Below are 24,322 nucleotides of genomic sequence, written 5' to 3'. Positions count from 1 at the left end.
CGCCCGGGCCCGCGGGCGCCCCGCCTCGTCTTAGGCAGCGCAGCGCCTTCCGCGCCCGGACGCGCACCCCCGCGCCGCCTCGCCGGTGGTGGGCGCGGGGGCGGGGCCCGGCCGCTGATTGGCTGCTGCTGGCGCGGGGCGGGGGTGGGGGCGGGGCCGGGGGGGAGTCTCGCCCTCCGCGGGCGCGGCGGCCTTTCCCGCCATGTCGTTCTTGGAGACCGGGAGGCGCCTGCCTGCGCTGCGCCGACGTCCCGGCACCCCGGCCGCGTCCGCCCGGCCGGCCTTCGCCTTCCCCGCGGGGGGCGGGTGGGGGGACGCGGAAGAGGACGAGGAGGACGGGTGCGACCCGGTGGCCCGCGACCTGCGGGCGGAGTTCTCGGCCGGGGCGTCGTCGGAGCCCGCGGAGCGCCCGCTGCTCCGCGGGGGCGGGGGCGGGGCGGGGGCGGCTCTCCGGTCCTGCCGGAGAAGCGCAACGGCGTGTTGGCGGCGGGCGGCCAGGGCGCGGCGCGGCGCCGGCCGGTGCGGGTGCTGTCGATCCTGTGCTCGCTGCTGTTCGCCGTCCTCGTCGCCTTCCTCCTCGCCATCGCCTACCTGGTGGTGAAAGGTACTGACGCGCGCCCCCCGCCCCCCCGCCCCCCCCGCCCGGCCTCGCCCACCCGTCCCTTGCGGTGTGTTTCCCGAACGGGCAGGGCCGCGCCCGAGGTGGGAGGCCGGAGGTGGGCAAGCGCCGCCTCAGGTGGGTGCTTGGGCGGCCTGCGGACGCCGCGGTGGGACCGGCTGGCCGGCGGCGCCGTGGAGGCGGTGGCTGAGGCGGCGGCGCTGAGGCGGCGGCTGAGGCGGCGGCGCTGAGGCGGCGCCGGTGCCGCGCGCGCTCGGACGGCCGGGCCGCCGCCCCACAGCCCGGGGCTCTGCTCTTAGAGATGGAGTCCGTGGCTCTCGGCCGACGTGCGGTGGTGTCTGTCGCGGCCAGACCACCTCTCGTTTCTCCGGCCATTAGTTCTGTTTCGTCGAGTGTGAGGTTAGACAGCCGCCAGGTGGGAACAGAGGATGTGCGCGCGGTGTGCGATCCGGCGGGAAGGCTCGGGCCGCGGCCGACGGAGATCCGCGCGCTCGGCGCCCCGGCGTCGGCCTTCGTTCTCTACGTGGAAGTAACCCGCCCCCCCCGCTGCAGTGTCCGCCCGCGCTCCAGGCGCCCGCGGGCCGGCGGGCGGCTCCCGGGAACCCCTCCCTGAGCGAGGACGCGGGGCGCGAGCCGCGGTGCAGACGTGGGCGCCGGGCTCCTTGCCGGTGCAGCCCCGCGGCAGGTGGATCCCTCAGGTCACGACCCTTGCGACCTGGGCTTGGGTCCCTTGAGGACGGAGGAAGGGGCCCTTGTAGGCCGCGCGACAGCATCGCAGAAGGCGCGCGCAGGGCACCTGGCCGCGCGGGAGCGCCGCTATCTCGAGGTTGAGTGAGCCCCACGTCGGGTGCAGGGAGGAGACCAACACAGACTCCGGGTTTTTTCACAGCGACTCCAAGAAGCCTGGTTACTGCGGCGATGCGCCCCGACGGACTTGATTTCCCTCGGAGGGCCGCATACCTAGTAGCGGATTCGCGTGTGGACCCTTTTGTTTCTGACTCCAGAGCACTTTCCACAGCTCCACGATATTTTTCCAGGCTTTGAGCTTCTATTTAAATTGTAAAATCGTTTATACTCAAGCCCCCCCTTTTTTTTGTATTTACAGAGTTACATGCTGAGAATTTAAAGACTGAAGACGACACAGACACTGGACTACTAGGTATAAACTTAACTCTCACTTGATTTGCTTTGGAGTTCATTTTTATTTTTCCAAGCCATAAATTTAAACTATACAAAATTTTGGATAAAAAAATTATTCCCTTGTGCAATTCATGCAGTCTTAAATTTTTTAATTGCATTTGTGTGTGGTGAATTTTATTGGATTTTTTGAATTTGTATATTTGGTATGTTTGTGTATACACCACGCACAGTAGGAATGCAATTTGAACACCCTGTGTGTGTGACAAAGACCCAGAGACTAACATTTTCTAGTTAGTTCCTCAAAAAGTTTTCCTATACCTTTCCCCAGGAATTAAAAACAAAAAAATCTCCTCACAAACTTAGCAAAGATGACATCTTAAGCAGACCTCAGGAGAAATTTAAGTTCATTATCTCCTTGTAAGCAACTTCCTTTTTTTTTTCTTCCTTTTTTTTAATGTAAAAAGTATTAGACATACTTGCTTAAGTTAATGATGATTAAGTCAGCCTCAAGTTTCTATAGAATGTAGAATGCTGTAGAGTACAGACGACTAGTGAAAAATTGAAGGATTATTTATCTTGTATTTATTACTTTTTGCCAAAATAACTTTGAAGTGTTCAGAACCTGACCTGTTTGGGATATTTTACTACTTTTTGCTGTAATTTATTTGATCACTCTGAATCGGGGGGAAAAAAAAAGTTTGAGATCCTATCCTGCATGTCCCCCCCCCCATCTCAATTTTTATCTCTTCAAGGCTATTGGCCTTAAAATGATACAAAGTATATAGTCTGACTGATTTTGCAGAAGGGGGAAAACCTTTATCTTCAAATTATTGAAACAAATTATGGTTTGTTAGATGTCCCATGAAAACCTTTCTATAGTCTCGACTTCTTGCATGAGAAAATGTACTTTACAGTAGCTCATTCTATCAATGTATGTTGTATATTTTGTCTCTAAAAACAGCCAAGATTATGAGGCATTTCATAGCAGGTTTTTTTTTATTTTTTTTTAAATTTATTTATGATAGAGAGGCAAAGACACAGGCAGAGGGAGAAGCAGGCTCCATGCACTGGGAGCCCGATGTGGGACTCGATCCTGGATCTCCAGGATCGCCCCCTGAGCCAAAGGCAGGCGCCAAACCGCTGCGCCACCCAGGGATCCCTCATAGCAGTTATTTAAACTGTCAACTTGATGCAACAAGAATAGAACAATCTTAAGAACTAGGGAAAAATTCCATGTTGCTGTTTAAAACTTAGCAAATTTCATTCACATTTATGAAAAGCATAGGTGGCACTTTTCATCTGAAGGAACAGCTTGTTTAGTATCAAAAGGAATATAGTAAGGCTTTGTCATTGCCCTGCTTCTTTTCCCACTTCTTGTTTAGTAATACTTTTAGATGTGCCTGATAGATATCTAATGCTGTGACAGCAAATAGGAAGATCATTAAGTCTGTGCTGGTGGCATGAATTAACTTTCAGGATTCAGGAACAATCTCAGGAGTGAAGAGAAACTGTTGTATCTTTACAGCCAAAAAAAAAAAAAAAAAAAAACAAACCCCACCAAAAACAAACAAAAAAAAACACTAAACAATAGTAGTGCCAAAACAAAAATCCTTATGTTGAACTAATGCTACAGTAGTCAGATAGAGAATATACTCAACATCTAGTGGACTAATTCAGTCAATTTCCTTAAAGTAGGCATGATTATCTTTATTTTTTTTTTTTAAGATTTTATTTATTTATTCATGAGAGACACAGACCCAGGCAGAGGGAAAAGCAGGCTCCCTGCAGGGAGCTGGATGTGGGACTCCATCCCGGGTCTCCAGGATCACGCCCTGGGCTGAAGGTGGCGCTAAACCGCTGAGCCACCTGCTGCCTGTAATTATCTTTAAAACAAATATTCATTATAACCTGCAATAGAAAATGCTCTTTTCTAGCAAGAGAATAGAATTCTTCACCTACCTCAGAGAAACAGTGCCAATATGATTAAGCTTCTATAAAGTTGTGGTTACTAAGATAGCACTTACCCTTGCATTGTTCTGAACAGAAATTCTCTCCTGTTAGGAGAAAAAAAACAATATAACCTCTTTACAGAAGAATGTTTTGAGTTGACTACTGGCCTCTGTTAAAAGTCCAATTGAGAGCTCATAGTTGAAAATAGGCCATTTGGTTTTTTTTTTGTTTTTTTTTTTTTCAAATTTTACATGGATTCAAATCAGCTTTGAGTGAACAAATATAAAGGACTGCTGCATCAGAGTATCTGAAGGAATGCCTGTGGAATTATATTCTTACCCGTTTATAAATGGTATAAAAGTTTTCACATGAAGAAACGATCTTTAATAAAAACAGTGTTTAATTTGTCCACTATTTACAGGAAAAGTGGAATGTAGCCTTTTTAAATCTTATTTTGTTGTATTTCATTGCATTTATTTTGCCTTGTTTGCTAGGTACCTCAAAGGTAAATGTAATGTTTGTTTGTTGTAATGTTTGATTGTTTTGTGTATTACCCTTTTTTTGCTGTATTATTAGTGTCCATACTTGTTACCTTCCTATTTCAATGATTCCTATTTAAATTTTATTGCAAATTGCCTTAATTCTTTGAAAACGAACTGGTTTTTAGAATCAAATAATGTAAGTATAGTAACTGCTCTCCTATGAAAGAACTCTCTTTCTAGACAGGTTAATAAAACTTCTGCACGCTGCGGATTTTTTTATTGCAATTTAAGCCTAGTCCAAGATTGGCAAAGTTCAGTAAGAGCAGATTTTAGCAGCAGCTCTCATTTTAGTATGCATAAGAATCACCTGTACTTTCTTTAAAACAGTACCTCTGTGGGGCATCTGGGTGGCTGAGTCAGTCAGGCACCTGCCTTTGGCTCAGGTCATGATCCCAGGACCCTGGGACAGAGCCCCATGTTGGGCTTCTCACTCAGTGGGAGCCTGCTTCTTTTTCTCTCCCTCTGCCACTCCCCCTGCTAGTTCTCTTTCTCTCTCTCTCTCTTTCTCTCTCAAATAAAATCTTTAAAAAATAAATAGGTGAAAAATAAGTACCTCTAGCTTTTGTTTTAGCTCAGGGTAGAAGCCAAAAATCTTCATTTTTTTATAGGTAATGTTGATGCCTCTCAGTTTGAGAAATACTTTCATAGGGTAAGAATCTCTTTACAGGTGTAGTTTGTTTTGTTTTTGAAGATTTTATTTTTAGGTAATCTTTATACCCAACCTGGGGCTCAATCTCATGAGGTTTTGATTTTTGGTACTTGTCATTCTTTGACATCTACTAGTTGATAGTTATGCTGCCACAAGATTAAGAGTCTCATGCTCTACTGACTGAACCAGCGAGGTGCCCCTAAAAAATGTGTTTAAGAGCAGTTCAACTCCTTGGGAGTTGACTGGTGACAGGCTAATAAGATGCAAACAAATGCCCCTAGGAAACATATCTTTGAAAGGACCTGAGACACTGCCATTCTCTTGTTATCTTTGCCTGAAAGAAGTCTTTATGGAAAACTGTGTATACCTTAAACAAAAAAAGGTTCGTGATGAACATGGTATCAGTACATCTGGGGAGTCATATGGTCTTACTGGCTAATAGGATTAGGCTATCAGTGTTCATCTTCATTGGTCAGGTAGACCAGCCAAGGAGGTATGAGAGATGCTGTCACCCAGTTTTGGAACTCATCTCCCCTAATCTTCCCTTGGTGACATTGGAAAGGCTTTCCTTTAATAATTGTCCTACAAACCATCTCGTAATGTAAGCCTTTTTTTTCAGGGAGGTTAATAAAACTTAAGTTTACTTAGTTAAAAATCACATTTTACTCCTTCTCCCTAAAGGTTATTCTCAGGCCAAATTGATTGCACCAATATACAACATAATGAGTTGTTTCATTTTTGTATATTGGCTTTTGTATCTGTCACATTATCCAAGTTTTATCACTTTTCACACACTTAGTTCTATTTTCCAATTTTTGCATTTTTTTTCATAGTCTTATTACAGGGTATGATAAAATGACCTTTTATTTCAGCCAAATCTGAAGTAAGTGTATAAGAAAAATAAAAGGTTTGCCTGTACCCGAAAATGTTTTGAGACTGTTGTCATCAAAGTAAACATGGGACTAGTGCTTTGAGTATGCATGCTGTAAGTATGCCATACAGGAATCGTAATTGCCTTTGTGGAGTTCCTTCACTCTAGAAAGCTTTTGATTCTTGGTACTTGTCACTCTTTGATATTTCTTAGTTAATAGGTAACTATAAGTCCCTCTTGTGGCTAAGACCAGATTTCTAGCATTTTGCAGTGTCAAGGGCTATTCTTGTTTTTAGCTGCCCATTTAGTTCTGCTTTATGATTAAGATGTTTTCAGGCTTCTAAATATTTACAAAGATGAGTGACATATACAGAGTCCAATCAGAGATGAAGACAGTCATTTGAAGAGTTTATCAGTTATTTATTCTGCAGAAAGATAAGTGAGACTCTACCATCATAAGTTCATGATACAGAACACTAGAAACCTGGTAAAAATTTCTGAGAGAATGGGTGTGTTGGGAAGTGACCCATTCTCTTAGGTTAAAATTGAAAACAGTTTCTTCCTTACAGTGAAAAATGACTGAGACTGTGAACTTATTAAACTTTTTCCAGCGAATGTATGAACCTTGTAATTTCAGGCCACTATGTATTAAGGGTATGATACAGTGCGATCTGCAGCTGGGTGGGGTAACTCAATTATTTCATGGAAAAATTCACAAATACATTATTGTATTCTGTGGTGGTGTTTGTAAATTGTGTGTATTGCTTATTCATATTAGTTAAAGAATTATGACTAAGGGAAAAAAAGAAATAAAAGCCCAACAGGACTGGAAGAATAAAACTAAAATTTTAGATAATTTATCGGGGTTTTAGATTCTATTTATTTTAATCTCTTTTCTATAATGAATGTAACTCTCAATAAGAAAAACTTTAAATTTCTGAATTTAAGTTTAGAAAAATAGAAGTAATACATTCAGCCATTAATATACTATTGAAACTTAACAGTACACCAAAACTTTGGTTTTTTTTGTTTCACCTAGTATTACCAACCGTCTTGCATTCATCAATATAAATTATCTCTTGAACAAAAGTTCACAGCAGTGTATATTAGAATTTTTGTCATGAGAGAGTTTAGGCACAGCATGGGTTATTAGCAAGAATTATTATTCAGCCAAATTATTAGTCACAAAAATCATTACAGGTCTCCTTATTACATAGAAGCAGTAATGAGAAGCACACATTTGGACCTCTAAATCGCAAGAATTTGGTGATCTGAAGGGATGTTTCTTAGGCTAATGAAGTTAAACTTTAGCTGGCATCAGAATTAGCTAGTTTGTTATGTGAGAAAAATAAACTGCGAGAGTTTTTCTGGTGAGAATTTGTGGAAAGTGGAATATATATATGTGTGTTGTACATTTAGTTGTACATAACTAGCTCTGTATATATGCCTATGTTACTTAAAGAGCTGTAATTTTTAGAAAAGATGAACAACAAACTTAGCTAATTGCTTTTAGGAGTAGAATTGTTGAATTGAGGTAGGAAGACTTAACTTTTATATCCCTTTATACATTATAAAATGTTAGCTCTTGGTAGAGTGGGGTTATGTTATGTCAAGTTTTTAGCTTCTGGATTCTGGAGAAAGGGACTTGTTACAGTTTTAGTTGTTGCTAGCTGCCAACTTGTGTGGCTTTTCTGCTTTTCACAAACAAATTGAATTACTTTCTGAAGCATGAGCACTTTTAGACCATGATATTACAGTGTATTTTTTTTACCCTATTACTGTGAATTGACTTTTATCAGTGGTGTAATTGTTGATCAGTTCAAAATGAATATAAAATTAAAAAGCCCAAAGTGAAGCAAACAGATTGTGGAACAGTGGTCAGTTTTGAGAACTCAAGAATATTCTTGTATTAATTTTGACAGGTGTCCTGTTAAAGCACCTGAGTGAAAAAGTTTGATGGGCTTTAGAGAGCCTCACATTTTGTTACTTTTTTAATCTATTATTTTGTGTCTTTCTTATATTTTTTAGATGTTTAGAAGTTTCCGTTATTCCACAAGACTTCAAACATAGTTGATTTTTCAGAATTCCTATCTTTTGTTCTGCAGACCTTTTGTATTATCTGATATCAAACAGTGTAAATTTGTCAATTCTGTTCTCTCCTTTAGCAGTACTCATCTAAATAATAATATTTGGTAGAATAACAATCTTTAAGTTGTAGCTGCACACTAAGTATGCTGATAATTTTTATTTTGGCCCCCTGTCTCACTGTGTTGACAGGACAGCTATATCTCAGTCTCTGCTGAGGTTCTGTCTACCTAGTTCCAAGCTGGGTTAAGTTCTAAAATCTGACGCTGTGCCAGGGCATTAGGGTGGGATGCAATGTAGTCCTCAAAACATTTGTTCAAATGAGTTACTGCTGAAACATCTTGCTTTCTGGTCAGGGTGGCCTTTCAGATGTAGCACTTTTACAACCACGTCACCATCTGCTGTTTCTATGCCCCACCTAGGGAAGAGACAACTATAGTCTTGGCTCTGGGCCTGTCTGCCAAGATACTGTATGTAGCTATGATCCCTCTGTAGTGTTGTATGGCCTTAATCCAGGACTCTGCCAGAAATCTCCAGCAGTACTGCCCCCTCTCCACCTATACACACAAGGGCAGACACACCTCTTTCTTCAAACAAAGAGAATCTTTCTCACCTGCGCTTAAAGCCCTCGCTTTCTTACTCCCTGTACTACAGAAACATTTTTGTCTGTACCCCAAACAACCCATTATCTCTGCTGTCTATCCAAGATATTTTGTATTGGTCTACCTTCCTCTTACTTATATCTGTCCTAGTTCCCTTAATCATTTTGCAGCATAAAAACCACAGAGACACTGGTTATTTCTTTGTCACATTCTTCTGGGCAGGAAACATACAGTCCATTATCTCAACTAGTGAGAAAAAATTAAGGTTAATCTTTCAAAAATACATTGCCATAGTATTTCTTAATACTTTGTTGCTCTGAGTTTGTCTTTTAGCTTGTTTTATCAGTCTATTACTGGGCTTCATATGGTTTACAAACAGCTTGATGCACATATTTCTTAATGCCTCTTGCTAAAAGACATCTTGGTTGTGCATTTTGTGTAACCAGGAAATTTGGCAATTCATTAGTCTTTCTCAACTGTAGTCTTCTCAACCTTTTCCTCACTCCCAGTACTACGGAGGCCTGTGACACACTCCTAAGTAGTGGTGGCTTAGTAAACTCTCTAAGTTAGAGGACAGTTTGAATATGTATCTGAAAACCATCAAATTAATTTGTTCCTTCTGTTGTCACTTTGTTGATTTCCCTCATTCTTCCATTTTTCAACCTTTTCCCCCTTCCTTGAGTCCAGTATAATACCATTGCTTTTGATATATATATATATTTTTTAATCCTGAGCGACACAGAGAGAGGCAGAGACGCAGGCAGAGGGAGAAGCAGGCTCCATGCAGGGACCCCGACGTGGGACTCGATCCCGAGTCTCCAGCATCACACCCCCGGGCTGCAGGCAGTGCTAAACTGCACCACCGGGGCTGCCCCATGCTTGTGAATTAAGATTTCTTTGAGAAAATCTTCCATTCTTCTACTCTGACTGACCCTGAAATCTAGGGTCCCAACCCATTTGTAAATTGGGAGTTAACCTTTTTTGTTCATATACTCAGGAAAATTGAAGAATCAGATTAGGTTGGTTTATAACGTTTATAGGAAAGTTTAAAAAGGAGACACTGTAAAATTAAGTCATGTCAAAAATGAAATAAAAAATGTCAAGACATTTTAACAGTGAATTTTTTTTTTTAACTTTTATTTATTTATAGTCACACACAGAGAGAGAGAGGGAGAAGCAGGCTCCATGCACCGGGAGCCCAACGTGGGACTCGATCCCAGGTCTCCAGGATCGCGCCCTGGGCCAAAGGCAGGCACTAAACCGCTGCGCCACCCAGGGATCCCAACAGTGAAGTTTTTTAACCACTTTCCCATAGTTGAATTTTATAAAGCTGCCGATAAGTTATATTCATAAGTTGAATTTGTACTTTTTACATGTTCAATAATTAAAATATTATTTAAAATTATTTTTAATCATTTTATTAGCTTATCATTGAATTGTTAAGATATGGGCAGCCCGGATGGCTCAGCGGTTTAGTGCCTGCCTTCAGCCCAGGGCATAACCCTGGAGACCCAGGATTGAGTCCTGGGTCGGGCTCCCTGCATGGAGCCTGTTTCTCCCACTCCTCTGCCTGTGTCTCTGTCTCTCTCTCTCTCTCTCTCTCTCTCTGTCTCTCATGAACAAATAAATAAAATTTAAAAAAATGTTAAGATATTAAATGATATGACTTCTAATTGTGCTTTAATATTTTACATTTTTGCATGGGTTTGCTTGTAGTAAACCCAAATCTCTTGTATCACTTACATGCAAATCAGAAGTTTAGAAATATACATGATCTTCTGAACATGAAGATACTGGTTTAATTTAAATTGCTTTGGTGTTAATAAAAGTTTTCCTTCTCTCTTCCCATTTAAGGGTTTTGGACTCTACTTATAATATCTCTATCTGCTGGATTCTCCTGCTGTAGCTTTTCTTGGACAGTGACTTATTTTGACTCTTTTGAACCAGGGATGTTTCCTCCTACTCCTCTTTCACCTGCCAGGTTCAAGTAAGTATTCCTGTTTATTTTTATTTTTTTAACCCATTCCAACTCTGTTGAAATGAAAGAAGCTTCTAATTTATAAGATAACATGTTGAGGTCCCAACATCTATAAAATATAAATGACTTCAGGTTTTCAATTTGACTCAGCCTTTAGATAAATGGAGAATATTTTAAATTCCTTACCTATATAATGCAATGATTTTTTAAAAAATTCAAGAAATTCAAGAAATGATCTAAGACATAAGAAACTTTGGTATTTGTTCCTTTGGAATGGAATCTCATTTAAACAGTTTATGAAGGCTAAATTTATATCGGCAATGTGAAAGTTTTACTAAATGCATGTATAAATGGTCAGATTTATATCAACTTAGTAATTGAATTGGACTTTTCCTTGGATTTCAGTTTTGTGTAATTAGCAAGCATTTATGGCACCCAGTTTATATGTCTAGATGTGTTTCACTGTGAAACAATATTTTTTTGGTCTGTGTTTTCTGTATTTCAAAAGACTTTCAAAAAATTCAGTAGATGGTTGTGCTAATCTAGTTTATTTATGTCAGGAAAACTCAAATTTTAAATACTTCAAATTTCCAAATAAGAGTTTCTAAGACATCTAGTTTATTCTACAAACTGAAGGGTTGGGGAAAAGGTGATTTAAGATATGTACGTTACCAGAGTATTACGGTTGTTATTGTTGCTGTTATTACTACCAGCTCCAACTTACTTCATGGAGAGCTTGTAGAGACCAAATAAAATCTATTTGAGGGACTCTATAAATAGGAAGTTTAATATTAACTACATTTATTAATAATAATTATTACCAGCTCTTATTAGTGAACTCATATTTTTTTCCTTATAAATCTGTCTTTAAAACTTCTAGCTTTACTTTAGATGACGTGTGTGTGTATTTTAAACAGCTTAATAAATCCCTGTCTGTATATGAAACAAATCATATACTTACCAATAAATTTTGTATATGTGTATTCAAAGTGGTTAATAAGTAATTAATCTAAATTGACTAAGTTACACCTAACAGTGAAATAATTATAGTTTGTATGACCATTCAGTTGCAAAGTTAATTTTGCTATGTGATATTGTGTTTAATTAAAATTTATATTCTTGCTACCCGATGACATTAATTATTTGATAACAAGATGTATGTATCCAATGTCGATAATATAATGAGACTCCTTTCATAAGCCACCAAAAACCATAATCCTTTTTTTTTCTTTTTATTTCTTTTTAACTCACTTCTCTCCTGATTTCCAGCCCTACAATTTTAGCTGGTTAGCAGAGCTTGCAGCCTAGATATCAGAAAGCACCTTGCATTTAAAGTTATTAAGACTCTAGCTGGTCTTAAAGACCTCGGTCTCCATCCACTTAACAAGGCTTGAAACCCTTATTCAGTTTATTTATCCTTTGCCAAATGTACTCATTCCTGCTTTTTGAAGTGTTACTGGAATACTTTATCTTTGCACCTTGAGCGTTTTTGCCCTTTTTAAGACCTTGCCGCTGAACTTCACTCCTTGGTCTCCCTTAGTCCATGCTTTCGCTCTTCGAATTCATGCCGTATTTTGTTACCTCTGTTAAAACAGATCTTAGTCATAGCTCTTCCTTGTGAAGAGCTTCAGCGACTTTCCCACTGCCTTCAAAATGATGTGTGACTCTCAAGTACAGCAGAACAGTCCTTCCCCAAGTGATCCTACCCGACTTTTCCAGCTTCATCTTCAGCTGTTTGTCCAGTGCACCCTACTCTGTAGCCACATACCAGATTACCTTGACATCCCTTGAATAAACTCTGGATTTTTGAGATGCCTTGACTTTACTCTTACTGTTTTCTGTTCCTGGAATATGTTTTTCCCTTGCAGATATTTTTCTACCCTCACCAGAATTCATAAATCTTATAGATGTGAGAAGCTTTTGGAGTTAGAGAAAAAGCATTTCGGTGTTTTAAATAACTAACTCTGTGGGTATTTAACTGATTTCTTAAAAAATTATCTCTGCATTTCAGGTTGCCTGGGTAACTCGGTCAGTTGAGCGTCTGACTCTTGATTTCAGCTCAGGTCATGATCTCAGGGTCATGGGATCAAGCCCCCACATTGGGTTCTGCACTCAGTGGGGAGTCTACTAGAGATTCTCTTTCTCCTTCTGCCCATCCTCCTGCTTGCACGCATGTGCCCCCCTCCCCTGAAAAATAAATACATAAATATTTAAGAAAAGTTATCTTTCCATTTTTTATTAAACTAGAACCCATAGTGATAGACTTGTTTTCAGTGTGTTGTCATTCAGTTTTTTTTTTAAGATTTTTTTTTTTAAGATTTTATTTTTAAGCAACCTGTACACCCTATGTAGGGCTTAAATTCACAACCCAAGATCAAGAGTCTCATGCTCCACTGACTGAGCTAGCCAGGTCCCCTTACTCATTTAATTTTAATATGAGATAGTGTCTGATTAGAGACTTAGACTGCATATTTTTTTTTTTAAATTTTTATTTATTTATGATAGTCACAGAGAGAGAGAGAGGCAGAGACACAGGCAGAGGGAGAAGCAGGCTCCATGCACCAGGAGCCCGATGTGGGATTCGATCCTGGGTCTCCAGGATCGCGCCCTGGGCCAAAGGCAGGCACCAAACCGCTGCGCCACCCAGGGATCCCTAGACTGCATATTTTTTAATACAGCCCTAAAGCTACAGTTTTGAAAAATGTTCATATATATAAATTTGGATTCCTTTCGGTATTTAAGTTGGATAACTTAATTTTATATGTGATAAATCAACTATTAAATATTCATGGCTGTGAGTGAAACTATAATTTAAAATTATCTTGTGTTGATATAGACACAGCCCAAAAAATGCATACAATAAATATAGTGATAGATGATGACATAGTAACAGAAATCACAGACAAAAAAGGCATATAAGATAGTGATTATTGGTAAAACTAAGTTTTATAGCAAAAACTCTACCTTCTAGTGCTTGTGGGAAATAATGCAGTAACTACTTCAGAAATGGCAGAATAAGTATATTCTCTATGTCACCAGTAGAATGAGAGCTTGTACAGGGAAACAACTTCTCTACCTTTTGTGAAAGTTGAAATCTTCAAACTTTATTTTCTTAGAAATCAGATTGATATATTTCATTAATATGTAATATGCATTGATAAAAATATGTTTGTAACAGGCTATGTATTCTTTTATAACTTAATGATGTTTTAATATATAGATTTTTATCATTATATGAAAGAAATGCAAATTCTTTGTTGAAAATTCAAAAACAAAAAAAGGAAAATTTATGAACAAAGTGCTAACATTTTAATGTATACCTTTCCATTCTTTGCATATTTTAAAAATTAAAATTGGAATTATAGTATACATACTGTTTTATAAACCATTTTTTATTTAACATTCTGTTGGAACATTTTTCCACTCAGTATTTCTTTTGAATTTTCAGTTTTAAATAACTTTAAACACCGGTCATGATAGATGTCAGCTTATTTTTGTAAATCTAATATAAATGATAGCTAGATTCTAAGATAGTTAAGCAAATCCCTGTTTAATAAATTAAGTAGAAACTAAAGAAAGGCAGGTCAGTTAAAAATCATAAAATGAAGGGACTTTTTTCTTTATATTTTTACTTTCTAGCTCCATGAATATCAAACATGAAGAGAGTAAAATAATCGTGCCTAATTGGTTTGTTAAAAAATCATTATTTTGCTCTGCTTTGCAGATTTTAAACATTTAGGCCTTTTTTACCCCTCAAACAAGCTAGTTGGTAGAAGTTGGAGAAGAAAATTGAGAGGACCAGGTTTACTTTGGCTCTCAGTTGTTTATCCCTAAAAACATAAACTCCTTAAGGAAAGAAAAAAAAAACATTTATTGATAGTAAATATTATATGAAGGGTCTAAATGAAATCAGTTTGAACAAATAATTCATTGGGAGAGTTGAGATTAGAAATCAACCCTTGTATTAAAATAATTTTTCATATTTAACTCTATTATATTTGTTGGATATTTTCTTGATTGAGGCTACTATAACAAAGTACCATACACAGGGTGGCTTATAAACAACAGAAATTTGTTACTCTCACAGTTGTGGAGACGAAGACCTGTATCAGGGTGGCAGCTTGGTCAGGTTCTAATGAGAACTATCTTCTGGGTTTGCAAATGGCCTCCTCATTGTATCCTCACAAGGCTGAGAACAGGTTTCACTCTCATGACCTCATCTAATCCTGATTACCCCCAAAGGCCCCACCTGCTAATGCTATCACATTGGGAGGTAAGGTTTCAACATAGGAATGGCAGTGTGGAGAGGGGTACAACATAGTCCATAATAAAATTTAGAAGTTTTCACTTGTAGATAAGCACAGGACCTTTAGGAAGTAACAAGATAAAGAACTTAGCAAGGTATGTTTTCAGACAGATATTTAATGGACTTCAAAAGGCATATTAAGAAAAATTGTTATCCTGACAGCAAACTTTGCTGATCTGAAAGTATATTGTAAAGTGATACACACAGACTTCTCTATTAGGAAGCATTTTCTTTGTGTTTTTGGATCCATTATACTTATAAATTATTTTCTTAGTTGCTTCTGAAAGTAGGTAACCGTGTAATGGTAACCTCTTAAATAATGAGACGAGGCAGTAACTTTTGATTACCTGAAGTATCTTTATAGACTTTCCCACTTCTCACTACTTTACAACATTACTGCTCTTTGAGACTACTTAATGAACATCTCCGGTTCCCTTCACATTAGTTTTCCCTATTCATTCATTCAGTTTTCTCAGTGATTTCCAAGCAGGCAAATATAACAATATATGTGATCAGTATTTCACATTGTGATGATCTGCTTTAATTATAGTTTCCAGCAGTTAATACATCTAGGTATGTGACCTACCCAAGCAAAGATACTACACTATTTAATTAAGTCCTCCTGACTGGGGAGGTAGTAAGGTATGAAGCTGCATGTTTCCTGACAATGAATTTCACATTACCTGTGCCCCATCTAGTGGAGCAGTGATATAGCTGCAGGTTTACAGTTATCCAGCACGCTAAAAATAAAAACCATTCAGTTAGGGGATCCCTGGGTGGCACAGCGGTTTGGCGCCTGCCTTTGGCCCAGGGCGCGATCCTGGAGACCCGGGATCGAATCCCACATCGGGCTTCCGGTGCATGGAGCCTGCTTCTCCCTCTGCCTGTGTCTCTGCCTCTCTCTCTCTCTGTGACTATCATAAATAAATAAAAATTTAAAAAAAAAAATTAAAAAAAAAAAAACAAAAAAACAAACAAAAAAAAACCATTCAGTTATTATTATAGGTCCCACCTACAGTAGAAATGTTACCTTATAGTTTAGAAATAAATTTAGTGGAAAAATGATAATGTAAGTGATGGGTTTGGCAAACCACACAATGTAGAAAGCTTCTTTGGTTTGTAATTAAGAATCAAAATATTTAGTAATAGTGAAATGAAAAATAGTGAAAGAAGTCATTAAATTTGTCTATCTTGTAATTTTACTTGGATTCAGGGGTCAAGGGTCAACATTATTGAATTAAGGGTGTTCCTTCATTACAGTCAATAGTTAACAAGTCTTGTTGGAATGAAAAAATACGCATTTAGATCAAAATTAAAATTTAACAGCATATGACTGTAGCCTTCAAGCCAAGAAGTTAGCTTTGTAAGGACAGGGTTATTATTTTGTGCTAGAAATAACCACAGAGACTTATTTCAAGAAGAAAAAAAGAAATCAGTGCTTGTTTCCAAAGTTACTAAAGATGAGCTGTGTTACAGAAATATAGTACTGAAAATTTCAAATTTTAGCCTAATCCTGGTCAAAGGTAATATAAAAATAAAATCTCTGGTTATATGGCTATCTGAATCCAAAGTCTAGATCACTGCATCTCTTGCTGAGAAATTGATTTTAAATGATATTTCTGCCTTTATTTTGAGAAATATTTTACAAATAGCATGTCATGCATTCACAGTGTTGTAGATTTTAGAGAATGTCTCAGTTTTTCATAAATTCTGTGTTGACTTCTGTTTTAAGAAATTTGTCATCATCAATCTTACAAGTGAAGAGTCCTTTTGAGGGTAGAATGAATGAATGATTGTAATTATGACTTTTTAGATGCAGGGTTCATGGTCAAAAAGTAAGGAAACTTTACAGTTATTGGTACTATGCCATGATTTCTACGAATGTGCTAATGAAGAGTAGTGTCTTTTCACTAAACCTGCTTTAAATATCATCTATAGAATTTGGCAGTCTACAGTGTTTCATAGTTAATATACAGACCAGGAGCTGCTATCTGTTGCCTTCCTGAAACTGTTGGTCTTTTTTGTTAGGATCACTCTGAGTTATCTACCTTTCTATATCTTCTTCCAATCACAAATGATATTTGGTAAATATGAAGATACTCAGTTTCAAAAAACACATGCTTTTAATTTTAAATTTAATTTATTTCTACAAAGCTTTTTTTTTTTTTTTATAGAAGTGTATTGCCTTGCAATGCTATTTGGAATATGAAAAGTAAAGTAGAAGTGAGAAAGAAAAGGGAACAGTTGGTTTTTATGTGAATTGCTTTTTGGTAAACTGTTTTTGGTAACCATTTTACAGACTAAAGATTAACACGTGATCTGATACTCTTGCATGTGTTTTTTTTTTTTTTAATTTATTTATGATAGTCACAGAGAGAGAGAGAGAGAGAGAGAGGCAGAGACACAGGCAGAGGGAGAAGCAGGCTCCATGCACCGGGAGCCCGACGTGGGATTCGATCCCGGATCTCCAGGAGCGTGCCCTGGGCCAAAGGCAGGCGCCAAACCGCTGCGCCACCCAATGTGTTTTTTTAAGTAGGCTCCATGCCCAGGCTGGAGCCCGTTGCAGAGCTTGAACTCACAACCCTGAGATTAGGAGTTGCTTAACAGACTGAGCCGCCCAGGCACACTTGTATTATTTTCTATGTATAGTGTCTGGAGTATAATCAGATGTTGAAATATTTAAATTTTCATAACATTTGTATATGATTATGTATCATTGTAGAAGGGAAGCATACAATGAGTTAAATATTTAATACTAGAGAATTCCAGTTTTAGGATTGGCATTGATGTATTATATTTTTTCTCTATTCAACATAAGGCTTCTTTTTCTGTTATTAAAGAGTTTTCTCTAACTTTTTGTTCTTGACTTTGGGGGCTTTAATTCTTGGGGGTTGAGAAGTTATGTGTGAAGATATGTGAGAAGATATGTGTGACAAACACAATAGTAAAATCATAATAGAAATGGAGTTATGGATTCTTGGGTAGTATCATGAGTCTTAGAGGTATAGGTAAGTGGGTGACTTAGTATTTAAATTAGAAGTCCTTTTCCAAGCACACTAGACTGAGCATTGAGCACAATAAGTTGACTCTACAACTTTTTTATATAGATTTTGACAAGCTGCCTCTTTGTTCAGTCAGATTCTTTGTTGCCTTGGACTAATGAAACAGATGTCAGATGGCTAATTGCAGTAGGAAAGAAAAGCTACTGACAAGAGATAGATCAAAAACTTGGCCTTGATATTTGAGCATCATGAAGTTTGATTATCTGGGTACTGTTTGGAGCCATCAGTGGCAGTGTGGTGAATGAATATATTAATGGTGCTGCATTAATATATGGCTTCTTGAAGTGAAGGGTCTAAATATATGCATGTTGTATATTCCATTACTGTTCTAAATGGAGATTTAAGTAGATGTAACAAAATCCTGTAAGAAATCATATTAACTAATTTGGTTTCCTTGTTTTCATAAAGTAAGGTAGCAAGTGACTATTTGCTTTGTACCTGTTTGCTATGGCTTTTGCTTATGCTAATTTATAAATTTATAATGTTTTATATATGGGCTACTGAAAAGGCACAGGTCCATATGCATAGAACAACAATGATAAGAAATACTTGAGAGATAGTACTTGCCAGTTTTGTTCTTGGAACTTTTTATGTGTCAACAATCTTTGTGTAAGTCATAAAAGGCAGCCTGGTATATGAAAGGTCTTATAGGGACGCTTGGGTTGCTCAGTGGTTGTGAGAGCCTGCCTTCAGCTCAGGGTATGATCCCAGAGTCCCAGGATCGAGTCCCGCATCGGGCTCTCTGCATGGAGCCTTATTCTCCTCTCTCTTCCTATGTCTCTGCCTCTCTCTGTGTCTCTCATGAATGAATAAATAAAATTTTAAAAAGAAAAAAAGTCTTATAAAACAGAGGAGGTGGCTTCCAGAGCACCTGGGTGCGTGGCTCAGTTGGTTAAGCATCTGCCTTCAGTATTTTCTTGAGATTTTTTTTTAAAGATTTTATTTATTTATTCATGAGACACACACACACACACACACACAGAGAGAGAGAGAGAAAGGCAGAGACACAGGCAGAGGGAGAAGCAGGCTCCATGCAGGGAGCCTGACGCGGGACTCAATCCCGGATCTCCAGGATCAGGCCCTGGGTCGAAGGCGGTGCTAAACTGCTGAGCCACCCAGGCTGCCCTTAATTGAGATTTTTTAAGCTAGACATCTGACTGTGGCCTACTACCAGCTGTCAATTATCTTTTCTTGAGTAATTGTTACTTATTTTGCAATTTTATCCTTTCTGTTCTTTTTCTCCCTTTCTATTCTTTCAATGTAGACATTATTTCTTTAATGAAATAATGTGGATATTAGTTCAACTTTCAAACACTGTTTTTGGCAAAGTAAAAGTTTGGCAACAAAACAGTTTCATTTATTTACTTTTTTCAAAATAATTTTTTTTAACTGACTCATAAAATCCAAAGACTTGGGGATCTTATTATTCTTTTATCTTGTGTACTATTTGCCCTGACTTCCTATGGAATGAAGACTTTGCTTATTAATCAAGATGGTACTCAGCAGAGATAGAAATTTTGGGGCATTTTTCTATCTCAAAAATGTACTCTGTATACTTTCGGGGCAGCCCAGGTGGCTCAGTGGCTCATGAAAGAGTAGGGAATTGAGATTATAAAGGACTTCCAAGTATAAAGTAAGGGGTGACCTTTCCCTTAATGAGAGACAGTATTTCCTAAGGGAGGGAAGTTTGCAATCCTAACTCTTCTGTCCTAAATAGCACTCATAAAGTTAGTTGGAATACACACAACTTTATCCTCTCCAGCAATTTCTAGTAAGTAATCTTCAATAAAAAGAATACAAAAGAAGTATCATTTTGTGTTTTTGAGAGAAACATAGAGGAAATGCTTTGCAAGTAATTGAAATGCAGTGGTGTTTAGTATTTTCTTTCAGATTTTGGGTTTGGTTAAGAACTTTTGATTCCAGATAAAGAACTGAGAGCTATTCCTACCAAAGCTCACACAGCTTAAAATTCTCTATGAATTAGAGATTTCTTGGCTAGGCATAGAATGAAAAATAAAAGGCGGCTCAGGAGTGTGACGGGGGACTCGTGAGTACCAGGCTGGCTCGTCCTGTCTCCCCTGAGCCCGCCAGACACAGAAGCAAGTAGCCAGTTGGTTCTTAACGTAGGGTCTGGCTCAGCCCCTCACCCTGACAAGCGCGGGGAGTGTTCTGCTCAGAGCAGAATGAGTCCGCAATGAGGTGACTGTTTCAGAAGCAGGGAGTTCTGTCATAAATGAGAGAATATATACTAGGAGGAGGAGGAGGAGGAGGTCCTGGAGTTACCGCGATCTAGGAATGAAGGCTTCAGTAGAGTGTAGTCTGGCAGGTAACACACAAATTCAGTTCAGAGTCCACCGAGTAGAATAAAAACCGTAAACAACATGAAACAAGAAAGGACATCTGCTTGCTGCTTGAATCTGCTGGTTTCTCTCAAGTAAATAGACAATTTGTAAACTTTTGGCAATAACTTATTCAATACTTTAATTTTTGGTTCCCTTTAATTGCCAGAATCGTTGAATTCATTTGAGTCTTAAGTTTTATATGTATTCCATTCCTATAAAATGTAAATAATTAAAATAGATATTTTATAACTTACTCATTATCTAAGTTACTATTATTTTTATTTCTTTTAAAGATTATTTATTTATTCATGAGAGACAGAGAGGCAGAGACACAGGCAAAGGGAGCAGCAGGCTCCATGCAGGGAGCCCGACGTGGGACTCGATCCCAGGTCTCCAGGATCACGCTCTGTGCTGAAGGCGGCGCTAAACCGCTGAGCCACCCAAGCTGCCCTCCAAGTTACTATTAAATACAAGTCTCTTCTACAGCATAAGGATAGTCTGCATGAGGTCTTTAATCTCTTTTGTATCCCAATTCTACAATAATTATGCCATCCTATATAAACTATACAAACTAAAGTCTTTGACCTAGAATTTTATGAACTTAAATTTTGAGTCACAATCCTACGTATTGCCTGTGTGATATTAAGTAATGTAATGATCTACAAACACTGGAAGTTCCTAAAGATGAGCAAAGAGTATTGTTGCATTAGTTAGTGGAAAGAATGTTAAAGAAAATGTATTAAAATTGCTGTAAGATAGAGGAATCAAATGTCAGGGGAAATCTGTGCACATAAGCTAGTAGGCATGCGCATAGTAATCATAAAATAAGAAATGTGTCTTTGCTGATACCTAGGAACTCATTGAAAGCCAGTTCAATTAAGTAACCTGTTAAGTTGAAAACAAATGTCAGGCAGCCCCGGTGGCGCAGCGGTTTAGCGCCGCCTGCAGCCTAGGGTGTGATCCTGGAGACCCTGGATCGAGTCCCACGTCGGGCTCTCTGCATGGAGCCTGCTTCTCCCTCTGCCTGTGTCTCTGCCTCTCTCTCTCTCTCTGCATCTCTATGAATAAATAAAATCTTAAAAAAAAAAAAGAAAACTGAAATAAATATGTCTATAAAAGACATAATCTGATGACATGCAAATGGACAAGTTCTATTTTTAGTGCTTACAGAAAGAGTAGTTTCTTCATGTAATCTAAAAATGGTACAAACAGGATATATTACTTCAGGTTGTACCTGAAATAATTAATATATTTAGTTCTGAGTGAGAACAAGGAAACAGTGCTCATTAATGAAAGAACATGCTTCTAACAAGATTTATACTGTAGAATTAGGTTATGATACACTCAGTGACTGAATCGCAGTAAAGAAATACAAGGGATTAAATTGAACATTTTGCTGAAATGAAACTGAAAAATTATATTTGACTACAAGGACAGTTTTTGATGGAGAACTTGAGGTCACTCTATTTACTAATCCTGCAAATATCCAATACTCTTTTTTAACATGTACTAAAGTATAAAATATTAGGGAAACATTTTTAGGTTGTAAGCATTTTCAATAAAAACTGATGGTGTTTCTGTTATACCAAATTACATTTCCTTTTTTTGTTCCCCCCTCCCCCCACACAGGAAACTGACTGGACATTCTTTCCACATGGGCTATAGCATGGCAATTTTGAATGGCATTGTTGCTGCTCTTACTGTAGCATGGTGCCTCATGTAAACTCACACCGAAGCACTATTTTTGGCAAATCTTAGTCATGATCACTTTGTAGTAACAGGGAAGAACATCATTTGTCTACTGAGAAGACCAAGAAACCTGCTGTTACGTGGTTCAGATACATGTCATATCATCGTCATTATGGAGGACCTTCCTTTTTTTTTTTTTTTTTTTTTAATGGAGGACCTTCGTAAGCACCATTCTAGAATTTAGGCATTAAGAATATCTGAGTGTTAAGTTTCAAGTAATTTCTTAAAAATGTAAGATGTTTACCTCATCTTTTTACTTTTGTGTGCGTTGTCCTTATAAATTATAGAAAACATTTTAATTGAATTCAAACATGAAAACTTGAATATAGGATAATGCTATGTATAATACTACATTTTTGCTAAGAAATACTAGTAGTACTGTTTAAATGAGATAGAAATACTTCTTATTTATTCATGATACTAGAAAAGCAAACAATGCCAACTATTTCAACATTTTGTAGAAGCTACTTTGAAATCAGAATATTTAATTTTCAATATTCATAATCAGTGGAAGGTGCATTTATATTTTTTAAGGAGGTATAATTGCGTATGTGGTTTTTTTTAATATATTTTCCTACTACATACTGATTTTGTATGTTTTTAAAATTCCTACATCTAGATAAATGTTATTTTTTAGCTGGTGAAAGCCTAATACCATTTTAAATAAATATTGTTTTTTTTAAAAAAGCAAAAAAACACAAAAGACAATCTGATTTTAAAATTAAGTAAACCTATTTTCACAAAAAAAAAATACTTAAGGCATTAAAATATTGAGAAATTTGAAGTTGTTCACTATTTGTTTCCACAGTTGGAAATATTTATCTTGGTGTATACATGATTACTCCAATAGAAATGGTGGTATTTTGTCTTTAATAAATATAAATCTGAAAGTTTTATATTTAGAAATGCTTGAATTACTTTGTTTTTAATCTCAGAAATTTAGTTACCAAAATAGAAAAGGTATTTTGATAATGTATATATGTATAGTCTTTTTACATATAGTTTCATAATATTTATAGTCAAATGTTCTACAATTGTTTGTTTTTGTTTTATAGTAATAAAGCTTAATTGTTCACACTTCTTTTCTAAATACCTGTTTGGAAAATACAATTTAGGAAGATGAACTATTTAAAATACTGTTTTCCCTGGCCATAGAAAAACTTATATTAGGAAGGCATTGTGTAGCAAAACTACTTATTCAGGCCAAATGGGAAAGGAGTATGTGCAGTGTGTTCTTGTTATCTACTAAGTGTTGTTACTGAGTAAATGATTTAATGATATTCCTAAAAGTCTTAACACTTTTTTTTTTCCCTCTAAAACTTCCCATTGGAAATGACAAATGCGGCTCCAATTTAAATTATCTGAAGTGGTTAGATTAATATGGGTGGGAGATATGTGTAAATGTGTTTATATACACTTATATACATATACAAATCCTGTGGCTTAAAATATCCCTTCCAAAGTGGTCAGAGTGAATTTATTTTCACTCCCTGCTTTTCTCCTCTCGCCATCCCAGCTCTTCCATTGCCATGGAATGTACAGGTAACAAAATTAGTTTTTCTTCTTTCCACCCTTCCAAACTCCCCTCCCCAACCCAATTTGGATAGCTCCTTTCAGATTTTTTGTGTCCTACGACTAAGAAAAAGATTACAGTACACCTTCGGTATATAGGTATCTGTAAGATACGTATATCTATGTATAATATAAATACATATATATCTGCAAAATATTTCTTCTGAAACCCCGTTTCTTCCGGTCTAACACTCCTCTTTCGTGGGAAGTTCCTCTCTAGTACATCATAGGGTCCAAATATAAACCATCCTACCTCCATAGCAGAGTGATTGAGTATGTAGGGTATGTAACCAAAGCTGGGTCAATCCTAGCTTATCTCTCTTGGCCACAGTGATTGCAGTGGGGGTGCCAGAAAGGTTGGATTTCAGTGAAGACCTCTTACTGGTTTACAGAGAAATGTCTTCTCATTGTATTCTCACTTAGTGAAGAGAGAGGGCTGGCTATCTTCCTCCTTCAGTGATACTAATCTCATCATGAGGTCTCCACCCTCATGACCTAACTGCCTCCCAAAGGCCCAGGCCCAACCCTTAATACTATCTTATTGGGAGTTAGTTTCAACAAATGAATTTAGGAAGGGGATAAACCTGCAGTCCATAAAAATATCCAAAATCACAAGTAGGTTCTTTGAAAAGATAGATTTCTAGTAAAACATTTTAAAAGAGATCTATATTTGTTTTTCCATTCCTGCTTTTTTTTTTTTTTTAATTGAATCAGGGTCCTATATTGCAAGCAACAGAAACCATCTGGCTAACTTAAGGAAAAGAGAGTTTGTTTTTTTTTTAAGATTTTATTTATTCATGAGAGAGACAGAGGCAGAAGTAGGCTTCCCGTGGGGAGCCTGATGCAGGACTCCTT

The 24,322-nt window shown here is 38.1% G+C and overlaps 1 protein-coding gene across 1 annotated transcript; it reads left to right on the top strand.

The window, feature by feature from the left end:
- The first annotated feature begins 167 nt into the window (after nucleotides 1-167).
- Nucleotides 168-23,175, top strand: LOC129514428 (ADP-ribosylation factor-like protein 6-interacting protein 6). Its single transcript, XM_055332985.1, is given in 5 exon segments — nucleotides 168-427; nucleotides 430-604; nucleotides 1,725-1,778; nucleotides 10,313-10,445; nucleotides 21,776-23,175. Coding segments are annotated over 5 exon segments (681 nt in total). The 5' UTR covers nucleotides 168-202; the 3' UTR covers nucleotides 21,870-23,175.
- The last annotated feature ends 1,147 nt before the right edge of the window (nucleotides 23,176-24,322 follow it).

The sequence above is a fragment of the Nyctereutes procyonoides genome, unplaced genomic scaffold (assembly GCF_905146905.1).
Source record: "Nyctereutes procyonoides isolate TBG_1078 unplaced genomic scaffold, NYPRO_anot_genome, whole genome shotgun sequence".
In the NCBI taxonomy this organism is placed as follows: domain Eukaryota; kingdom Metazoa; phylum Chordata; class Mammalia; order Carnivora; family Canidae; genus Nyctereutes; species Nyctereutes procyonoides.
Note: the sequence above shows the minus strand (reverse complement) of the source record. Positions and strands in the feature narration are given on the sequence as shown.